This window comes from Ylistrum balloti, unplaced genomic scaffold (assembly GCF_031769215.1).
Source record: "Ylistrum balloti isolate Yb309-2 unplaced genomic scaffold, AGI_CSIRO_Ybal_v1 Utg369850, whole genome shotgun sequence".
Classification (NCBI taxonomy): Eukaryota; Metazoa; Mollusca; class Bivalvia; order Pectinida; family Pectinidae; genus Ylistrum; species Ylistrum balloti.
In genome coordinates, this window is record NW_026782003.1 from 652,685 (window position 1) to 664,892 (window position 12,208).

General features: G+C 34.9%; 1 protein-coding gene across 1 annotated transcript in view; it reads right to left on the reverse strand.

Annotated features, from left to right (window-relative positions):
* LOC132545493 (uncharacterized) overlaps positions 1-8,712 on the reverse strand; it is a 34,601-nt gene extending 25,889 nt beyond the window's left edge. Inside the window, exon 1 of the mRNA XM_060209175.1 lies at positions 8,590-8,712. Within this exon, the coding sequence (XP_060065158.1) occupies positions 8,590-8,712 (123 nt within the window). The remainder of the gene's footprint in view (positions 1-8,589) is intronic.
* Between the last annotated feature and the right edge of the window lie 3,496 nt (positions 8,713-12,208).

A 12,208-nucleotide genomic window follows, 5' to 3' on the forward strand; every position in this document is an offset into this window, starting at 1 on the left:
GGAAGTCCTTGAGTATAGGTATGAGAACGAGTTATTCCTTAAAAGTAAGGGGACACGGAAATTTATATTATATATGATTGTATGAACGGCAGTGGTAGATATATTCAACCCTACAACTCATGTCAAATGTCAGATTTCACTGCTGATGCCACTTCTGAAAAAAATGATGAAATTTTCAGAGGGGAATACTTATTTATTAATTAGTTATTTCATCCGAGAATTATCAAAACAATTTAAATTTAATTTTCATAAGCCTAGCAGCGACATGCCAAATGTAATGGCCATCATGTTGTCGAGTGTCTGATACACGCTATGCTCCATTAAGTATCACAACAAATTAGTATGTCTCAGGTCCTGCTAACATCATTATACAGACCGATTGGCCGGAGTCCGAAGCCCAAGAGTATTGTGGTCAACCGTAATGACCGATGTCACGTTGGTCAGTATTGAATAGATATTTTGTTGAGTTGACCAGTGGTTGTGGTGTAAAGAGGAGTCACCAGAGGGACATAAGACGTGTTGAGGGAGAAGAGACACTGATGAAATGTCGATATGGCATGCTCCCTGGAGAAACTATCTCAAAGTATTAAGTAATAATTATTGTCTTATTTTGATAAATGTCGTGAGTTTTCTGGTGGGGATACAACATAGCCACGGTTTATAAACATATCTGATACAATATCATGAATTACAGCGGGAAAAATCGGGAGTATGTTAGGAACTTAGATGGAAGTAATTTCAAAATTTGAAACCAATTCTAAGCCATAACGCTCTCTAAAGTATGAAAAACAAAACAAAATAATAATAATAATAAAAAAACAAAACACCAATCAAACAAACAAAAACAAAATAACCGATGTATCATGTGATTATAGCCAGTTCAGTGATGTAAATTAAACGTGATAAAGTATATCTTTATTGTATTACGTTATGGGGGAAAGTGTTTGCCAAATTGGACAGCTTGTGCTCAATTATCACTAATGCAAATAAAAACATTTTAAAATCAAACACCATATCGATGATCCGGTGTCTATCACTACTAACGTAACATCCTAGATACAATTAAGTTTATAAGTAAAAATATCAGGAGAATGAAAAACATCCCTCATTGCATGTGTTTTAACCAAAATATTTTCATAGTCTGGTGGTGTCGTTTACTTTATGTGATTACATGTATATAAGTATGACCAGACATTTTTCACGGGCCTAAAGTTTGACTATGATTCTTTTTCTCAATCATCAGGAATAAAGAGTAGTTTCTTTTTCAATTTTGCAGAACTGATGGCAGTCGGTTTGCTTTAATGTATTTTCAAATTGTTTAAATTCGTTTATCAGTCTTCTGTAATTTGAAAATTAATATAATTCATTGAGATAATGTCCAATAGACAGATCACTGTAGTGATGTATTTATAGTTTTCAGACTCTCCGTGATATCTAACACATTACGTTTCTCTTAAATCAGGCGTATCATTATAATCGGGGCTACCTACTGCAGTGACAGTTTACAAATTAAGGTACTGCCACGGGGCCTATCTCCCTCCCTCTAACATCACAGGGCCCTTCTCTCTCCCACTAACTGTCATCACAGGGTCTATCCCCCCTCCCTACAACTGTCAGCACACCCATCAGTACCCAGAGTGGCTAACAGCCGATCAAAGGTGAAAGTGTTATAGATTTATCTTAATATGTGACTGAGTTTAGAGAAGATATTAGATAAACAATTTATCATACATCATAGCCATTCCGTTACTTAATGATAGCTTATCCGACATGAAAGGCGCGTCGCGTGCATCACACGCAGTTTAACATGCGATTTACATGCATGATGAGTCCTTGAGATGTAGCGTACTGTTACAGCGTCTGACCTGTATCAGATGTAGGTAACGAGGCTTCAACTGGACATTATAGGTCATCAAACTATTTAATATACATAAACATAGTAATGTTTTATTCGTCACAGTAGGATTAGTATAACATATATTCTGATGATATAATCAGCCTTACAATTAACTGTAACACACACATCTCGTCATCAACTCACATAACAACATTATTTGGAATGTATATAAACAACAAATAGAATCACTGCATTATTTGGAATAGATTTAAAGTAATATAAAAAAATATTTATATACATAATTAATATGTCTAGAGTACATAGATTAAATCAACTAACATGATTCCATATCTTTCATGAGATAATATCATTATACACATTTATCACATAATCATTCTATTATGCAGTGAATTCGCGTATGTAACAATTTTTGCACACGTCACTTTTACCATACCCTGAAGCGCTTCCATTGGCTGTTCTAATTAGAAATCGATTGTGATGTCATAAGATGTACAATGACGTCACGTCATGAATTGAAAGTGGTGCCGAACAAAATGGCTGCCTCCGTTTGATTTTGTCCTCCACATTTCGACTTTAACAACTATCAAAATTTAATTGTTTTGACCCGTGTAATAAAAAGTATATTATATTTAAGTTCAATTAATTGAAGATTTGATGAAACTCGTCTCGGAAAGTTCGCAAAAAAATGACTCGTTTTATAAAATTTCATATGAAATGAAAACTAATTTAAACATTATTCCATCTTCATTGTATATGTTTCCTCTGTTGTTATAGTCTGTTTGTGTGTCTAATATAAATAAACGGTGAAACAGTTAAATGAGTAACAGCGATGGACCGGCAGCGAGCGTGTGCGAATATAATGATGATTGTTTATATTTTGAATCCATAATGTTAGGAAAAAATGTTTACATGATTTAATCATGGCTGACAGATATAAGTCCTAGCTGAAAGGTAATGGTTTTAGGAATATTCTAAAAATATATTTGTTTAGATGAATTGTTGGATTACATGTTAATCGCTGGAAATTCTATTGTTACGCTACTATCTTTGTGAAGAAATGTTCCTGAACCTGATGCCTGATGTTACCGATAAATAGCTGGTGATCAGTGTACAGGGTACTATAGATGCTTTATAGTATCATCGCAATTGCTCAAAAGTGTATCAAATGTTTTTGTACAGTCTCAGTTTCCAAATGCATTATTGTCTCAAAATACTTTCTTATTACGGTAATGGAAAGTAACATCAAAGAAAATAGGATATTTGTTCAGGAAATTTTGATTAGATACATATAAGTCCGTGGTTCAGTATGTCAGATTTTTGTTTCTTGTTTACAAATCGATTGATAAAATATTATGTACTTGATATACGTAAGTGCTGATAAACAAGCATTCAAACTCACTTAGTCGTTATTATTGAAACAGAAAAATTGATGTTGGATTGCATTTTTTTCTAATACTTTATAATATACAGTTATGTAAGCATGTCGTTACTTGTAGGATAAATTATGCCTCACATCTTACATTATTATATACCATTATACTTCGCGTCATTTCATGTAACACAATCGTCTGGTAGAAGTGTTTGTCGTCAATGACAACTGAAGTACAATGATGTCCCTGATGAGTCTTCCTATCTTAGAGAAGACGTGGACACTATAGGTACTACAATAATTTACATCTAGTAAAGTTCTGTATCGACGACAAATGCTGAATGATAATGGTTTTTGTCAAATGTGAAATGCTTTTACAAAATACGAGATTTTTTTACCTAAATACGAATAACTTAACTGAAACATTTTTGTGAAGTTTAGTTCTTGAATGCGAATAAGTTTTCCCGATTTTTAATTGAGAAGTGTTTTGTTTCTTTTTGTTTTTTGTAAGCTTTTTTAACGACTTCTTTTCAGATAAATAAGCAACTTCAAAAGCCATATATCAAATCTATCGATTCCGATCACGTGACCTCAGCCACGATTCTAAATGCTGCTTATAATATTTTAGAAAGTTTTGAAAACGCTGATATTGAATTTGAACAGAGTCAGGAATACGACATATCAGGCCATGTTCTTTAGTGCTTTTTAAAGGACATTTTCAACTTGGCCGGAAGCGGAATAATAAAAGTAATGTAAACAAATCTAACAGATTGTAATCGGTCAGTTATGATCAGGCCGTTTTGTGTATGGCCTGTAGCCTATTATTGTCACATTACATATGTATGTATGTAAATATTGACTAAGATCTAACATAATGACACGGAGAACATATGTTTACATGTCCGGTAGTTCTTTTAATGTTGTTTGTTTGTTTGTTTGCATGTGATGTTTTGTCAGGTGCGAAATCACCTAGTTTATTTAACGAAAATTGCCTGAATCGACTTTCCTCAGTACTTAAAAAAAAACTTTTCAAATGCTAATACTACTTTTAATCATAGTTTTAATGATAAAAAATCCAACATAGACATCGCCTGACCACATCGTCAAAATTTTGGACAATGTGGTCAGAACTTTCTGATTACACGCGACCTCCGTAACTATACAGACTTGAATACAATAGTGACATTGTGTGACGGTGACTCGTAGATCTAACAGCAGTTAATTGATGTAAATCGGTACCAATAGATCAACTGATCGACCCTAACCGATTTTATGCCTCATAAATGACGGTTTACATTTACTTGACCACTGAATAACTTCTGTTCTAGCGGTTATAAAAGTTAGGTCAGCTTAATGTTTACATATACACGGATACTATTTATATGTGTCATATTATGCACGTGACAATGCACTTGCACCCATGAAAATATATACTTTTCAAATAAAGTATGGAGGCCTAAATTACATCTGTTTTTATTTTAACAGACACATTTCTACTTTTATCTTAAAATGTAAATGTGCTACGATGTAGTGCTAGCTGTACACGTGCCTGGATTGTTCACTGACCACGTGTGTCCACGCCAACGAGCCGCTGTGGGTGGCAGTATAGTATGTCTATTTCCCAAGACGGTCCTACTGAGGGAGAGGTCGTATCACCCTGACCCCCGTGTGTCCCTATCAGCGCCCATAGGGGTCGGGACTGATATTGACATATACAAAGACCTCCCCCTCCGTCCCAATAATTGGCCGTTTACTTTGATCTGTGTTTCACCTCAAGTTTATTCACTGAACAGATAGGCTTTGTACTTATATGTTTTTTGTTGTATAGTTCCCACAGCAAGTGCTCAATGTTTCATGTTTTTCTCGGCGTTGTTTTATCGTTGTACCTGCCTTCCTACCACCGACCCCGCCCATATAACTTACCGAAGTACCTGCCGCCCTCCGCTAACTTTGTCTCCGCCTTACACTGCTGTGTTGAACTCACATGATGATACTGTGTAAATAACATATCCCTGATACAAACTGAGGTTATTGCTAACGGCATTCGAACATCAGTTTATTTCCAGTATCGCAGTCAGTATGAGACTACGTATTAGGTCAATGGTTTAATTTTAGAATGTGATGATTAGAAATGGTTTGATTTTTTCATCGGACAAAAAAGAGGATCTAAATCTGCTCATTAATATTGATCCGTAAGCAAAGTACTAATAAATACATTGTTTGAGTTTGTTTGTACAGACTATAGGTATAATAATAACAAATTAATGTCTAGAGTGATCATTGGTTTGATAATTACGATACATATTTCATAATTTTATTGGAAATTATAATATTTTGATATACTCCAAAGGAAACATAAACATTTAAGTGTTTGATTCTCACTAGGGCAGTAACGAGTTATTTTCCCTACTAAGACAAGGTCTTTTCCTGTATTTGTTTTCCCACATTCCGTAGTACAAAAGTACAATCCCTATTTATTTTATCAATTAAGCATACTTTTAGGGCTAAGTCAAGGCGTTTGTTTATCACTTCTCGTGTTATTCGAGTAAAACTATCGATTTGTATGAAGATAACACTGAAAAAAGGGTATTTCCTTTCGTCCTTTTCACACGTATCTGTAGCAATGACCTTGTTTTTATTAAAGCGATGTTGTTTTGTCACACTCCCGAAGTAACAACTACAACACAAATAGGAACTCTTGTCGACTTGTCATAATTTACCCGATCATTAAACATCAGCGGTATCTGTAAATTGTACTTTTATTGTGTATATGTTGACAATCTGATGTAAAGGTTAAACAATTAAATGATATGATATGCATCACTTACATCAATAAACGATAGAATCTGAAAGAGAGGCCGCCTTAGCTATGATCAGATTAACCGGAGTTCTGTGATTATTGATAATATCTACAATGTATACTCTTCTCATGTGTGGCTCATCAAACGCACGCTAAGTGAAACAGACACAAATATTTTTATTTGCACCGCAGGCGACAAAACATCTTCAGTTACAAACGAGGTTATCCGAATGACTTTGTGGATCTTCGGATGAAATCAACACCGTCCTCCGGGCATGCGCGTTTGAAAGCGTGACGGCTATGTCGATATGCTATTGTTTCTTTCTAATTCCGACACAGAATCGTGTAAGAGAATATATAGAAATAGATTATGTATATTTCACAGATAACAGAAATGTAGGAACACAGAAACGCCGCGTAAATGTACGAGATTTACACGAAACAGATGTACATTATCAGATAGAGTAAGGAAAGTAGTGAGCTTTGTGTGACAGCTATTGTATGGAGGAAACGGAAAGAGAGAGAATTGTGTGATAGTCCTGATTTCACAAGGAACCTGTCCTGTAACAGGCTCTCACACAAAAACACACAAACTGTTACGTCATTGGCAATAAACTACCATGTTTAAAGCAGATTATCACACAATAAAGGCATTACATTATTACAAGTAGATAACCATGCCATTCTATCGTTACTGGACGAACAAAGCCTCGATATGAGATCGTTATAGCTCAAATTTCCTCGTAACGCACAGCGAGATTATAAGTTAGTCTGTTAAATAAAGACAGGAAAATTGTTCTTTTTTCACTTTCCAATTAAGAATAAACTATTTATTTTACAACAATTAAGGAACAAGTTTTTTACACATATATTAAGCATTTCTGTTGGCCCGAATGTGTGACGTCCGCTCGTGGAATCGAAGCCAGGAAGTCCAGTTGAAAGGCGATTGCGATACCTGATAGCACTACCTGGACAACTCTTTCGAAAGAGATTTGTGATATCAATATCAATTTCACAAAATGGCATAAAAATCGTGTACCCTAGATAACTTTTGTCGGTTTTTATCATGGCTCCATAAACTTAAAAAATAGAGATAACAATGAGCGAATGCTTGTAATCTCGTAGGACCGAGGCTATCACTGTATAGTGTCTATGTATAATCAAAAGTAACCAACAAATAATGGCCGTGATTTGTCTTACAGAACAGATTATCATTCTTTACAATGAAGAATAATTAAAAACCTGTGAAATTAAGGTAATATTTAACAAGAATTTATCATTGAATATATGTTACAATATATTTTGGGAGATGTCTTGATACGAACATTTAATTAATTCAACATGAAATTACACGATTCCAGGTAAAATGCCAGATCTCCAAGCATACTGCAAGCCTTCCCAAAATAGCAATATAATGCCTTATCCAAAGTATCTGGGAGAACTTGCACGTGCATAGAACATACATATATATTGTATTTTGTATTGTTAATTCCGTGCATTACGTCACTCTTTTCATGTCCATGATGTGCGCAACATATGCATTTTACACATGCGGAATGGGTGACAAGTTTGAAATCCTTCGATATGCCAATTAATTCCAACGGTTCCACTTTAATCCAGCACGTGCTCTCATGTTACGTAATTGTTTATGGGTCGCTAGGTGATGCGCGTGCGATGTCCTGCTACAACATAAATGTAATTTTTAATTAGAAAACATCAGCTTCTGTTTGTCTGAATATTCATCAAGGTTACAAAACAGTAAAGATCACTGAAACAATAGCTATACTCCAAATAAATCAACAGAAAAACTTACTATAATTCTACGGCAATATTTGATAACGCTAGGAAAAGTTTGCTGTAAATGATAGCGATAAACTGTAACTTAAATAGCTTTACAAATAGACGTACGTGATAAGTAGCTTTCGGTTTGTTGGTCCGTTATAAGAACTTAACAAAGAATTAACATGGTCGAGAATAGAAGATATTGTCCTGTAATGACAATCTACCGTATCCGCGTTTCTTTGTAACTGTCCCCGTGGGATTGTTTTAAAGTTCAAAACTCGAGTATTTGATGAAGAACGATATGTTTAGTTTTAAACATCCTATGGTGATAGTGATTAAAGCGCCACTTCGTTCGTTACAGGCCAGCTCTAATGAAGAGCAGGAGACCTGTCGGAAAAATTCCCGAATTGTCCATTTCAATTTATCGTTCTAAGTTTGGAATAAATTAAGATTATTTTCACCAAAGAACTATGATTTATTGAATTAAAGATCGCCATCGAGAATTTTAATTTTGTATAAAAGTGATTAGTGGTTGTATATCTGTCGCTAAGTACAAGCACGTGTGAAGGAGACACTTGGACTAAGGCCATGCGTGTACGCTGATGCTAGGATAGTTGGTATCAGATCGGAAGGCTGTGATAACGCTCTTTACTTGAGAACTACATCTTGGAAAAATTCCTCAAAATAAACACGTAAAGGATATCGCCCGCTTAGGTTACGTTTCCTATTTTACTACTCGACAAGTGCACCAACTCAAAGAAAATATACGACAGAATTAACCTTGTCGCCCTGGGGGCGGGGCGATTCCTCTAGGTCGGGTCTGGGTGGTCGTCGCGACAAAACCAGCCCATCTATTCCCTTCGCATCCCTCTGTCCCCCTCCCTGTATCTGTGACCGACTCATTCTCCCTTACATATCAAAAGCTAGGTGGGTTGATGAGAACAAAAAACAATGTTGGTTTACAACGTTAAGTTTGTCCTTAAAATATATATGCGCGTGCAGTGACGTTATTTCATGAAGTACTTTCAGATGTGTAGGAAATGCGGAGTAAATTAATATGAGAACTTGTTTGTATTGAGAGTAAACAATCGGGGCCGTTATAGTAGTCTAATGGCAGGACACGGAGTCGGTCCGCCGCACCCGGCGTTTGTACTGTATATAAATCTTCTATATCATCTTTGAGCTAGCATGTATGTTGATTTTATGAAATTGCGGTTTTCCTGTAATAGTGTAGAGCAACGATAACCTTTGGCTATATTCAATTAATTGTAGGGTAGTAAACCCAACCAATCATTTCCTTGCTTCATTTGTTTATATGACGAGTCGAGGAAAAGTGCAATGATTTTCCCTGTTAGACAAATAAATATATTTCACACAGTTTAATTGAATTTCTTCATACGAACGTTAAGACATCTTCATCCAGTGAAAATGGGAGATACTTTATAACAGTCGTAAGTCCGTCGACATAAAACTAATTTTGGTTGGTCATTTCCTCTGTTGATTGATTTACTGACATCACGTGTGTGACCTCGATCTGCTTTATTCAGATGTTTGATTTTTAAATATACCTGTGCTTGTGGTCAATAGAGAGAGAGAGAAAGAGAGAGAGAGAGAGAGAGAGAGAGAGAGAGAGAGAGAGAGAGAGAGAGAGAGAGAGAGAGAGAGAGAGAGAGAGAGAGAGAGAGAGAGAGAGAGAGAGAGAGATGTTCGACTCTTAACATATTATGTATTTTGGTAAAGTACATTCAAAATTTGTCGTATAATATGTAACGTGCCTTGTTTTCATTGTTTAATGTTTATGTGACAACAGTTCCATTATGTCATATAGGATAACGGTGGATTTTATCTAGACAAAGTTAATGATCCGAGTAACGACGTCATTTAAGTCTGACATCCCGTATGTCACCCGTAAAATGTCCCCGGTGGTCAATTAGTATCCAACATGCTCCGGGGCTGTCTAACAGTTTAATCTCGTAAAATCTCGCGAGAGTGATGGTCTATAAACCTTACTATGAAGAAATAATATTATTTCTGTAATTTTTTGTGGGAACAAAATTTTGAACAAAAAAGTGCTGAAAACTTGATATTTATAATTACATTTTCTTTTCTCCTTTTTTTTGTTTACTTATCAGTAAATGTATTTAAAACAAAGGCGAGGACTTAGTTATGTTTCCATAGGCTCCGATAATTAGGTATAACAATTCAATATCCTAAAAATCCCGATATTATTCTAATGCATAAGATAACCTCCAAAGCCAGAAATCTGTGATATTACCGTGTAACACGTGAGGTATACTTGTTTTAGTGTTTATAAAAGTCAACACGCGTTAAAGTTTACTTTTCGGAATACAAAAGTGTTGATCGTTTGGAATTCTAACATGATTGTGACAACGTAAGAGAAAGTAAAATTGAATTAGGCCTAAATGACCGTACGAAGAACAGCGTTTATCATATGATAGAAAACGTGAGGTTAGCTCATCGGTAGAAATGAATACGGATTATTATTAAAACGTGTTTTATATAATAAATTCTACACGCGCTGATAATCGAGGATGTGATAATGTATAGCACATGCGCAGGACCAAGGTATGTACAGAAATGTATGAAGTTTATACATATCTTTGGCTTGACCATAATATTTACATACGTGAAGTATAATATTTAACAAATTAAATAAAGATATCAAATATAAATATATGTTTACATATCCTTTAATTAACATCCGAGTTTTCTCTATTTGACACGTACCTGTATACAAATACACAGAGTGAATGTGTGAGTGTGTGTATTCCGGTAATTAGGTACGTGTGCCACATGGATAACTGTGTATATGCCACAGGTACCGGACGTGCACCATAACACATGTGGCAGGCCAATTTGTAAACATATTCGCTTGACACATGTATTATTTCGACAAGGAAGTAAAAATATCCAAGTATTAGAACTGTGTTCTGCAATATCTTTCAAAGATGTTAAAACAAAAACTCCAAAATTTTTACATGTTGCTTCATGAATCTAAGTATCCATTGGGTGCATCAGGTTTTTTTTTTTCAGAATACTGTGAAATGCTTTCAAAATAATGCAAAACGATATGATTGTTGTTATACAAACAAGATATGTTATTTAAACATGTTGATCAGGCACAACGTATATGAACTATTGCGGTTTTTTTATTACAGTGACACACCAGTATGGCAGAAAAAAACAATAGGCCAAACGATATTACATCAATCAAATACCATGATAGAGAGGGATTACAGGTAGATATATTCAAATATTATATCATATCTCTAGTACACAATATTTGTAACAAAACATTTTCCTGTGTAAAGCTCTGTGAAATGTGCAGCAAAATCAAACATACGGAACAAAGTTTAAATGTTTAAGTCATCACTGACTTTCATGTATTTTTAACAAGTAGAAAAATCATCATTGTCTCCATTGGCAGGTAAATTTTGATATAATTCAAATCAGCGTTTTTACTACGCTTTCACAGTGTTGTTACCACCAAGAGCACCCAGATATGTCAATTTATATCTGGTTTCAGCGACACAGAATATTACTTTTATATTATAAAGTTATCTTTATAAAAATAAACTGGTTGAAAAAAAAGCAACAAATTTAAGTCAAAGTTCTTTATGTCTTGAAGAGTACATACGGTAAAAATGATGTCACGATAATTTTACTAATATGAGTGAAAAGATTCTCTCACATGGCGTGTATAGCTAAACTATATTGTAGATATATATAAACTTATGTCAATTAAGATGATATATTAGATCTACACTAAGTACAATACGTATAGAAATCTACTTACGTACAGGAAAGTCCGGAATAAATCTAATTGAAATATATGTATTTATAATCATTAGGCAATTTATGTCAGAGAAAATATAAAATTAGCAATGTGAGGGGGGAAGGAGTTTTATCGACTTAAGTAAAAGTTGGTGTATATGAAGGTGATTTATTCCTTTTTAATCAGACATGAATCACTCTCTGTTGCCTCTCCCATCCCTCTCACCTCCTTCGACCCCCTACATCTCCTTACTTCTACCCTATCCACTCCCCTATGTGGTTCAAGTCACGGATCACCTCGCAATCCCCGCGTAAGTATACGTGACGTAACTCAACCATGACGTGTCATCGTAAAATACGTCACGGTTGATAATTGTTTAATGAGTTCCGGAGTCAGAAGCTTGTCTTTATAGACGCTTGATCAATTTTCTGTCGACGAAAAACTTTGCAGAAAATAAATTATAAGGGAACTTAATTTCTTCCATGTAACACATACTTGTTATATGCGGGTATTTTTTTCCCAGCTTTCTTTCCAAGATTACAGAATTAATAGGTTTACCATTTACAAGATATCGAGTTAAGATGTAAATAAATACAATAACTA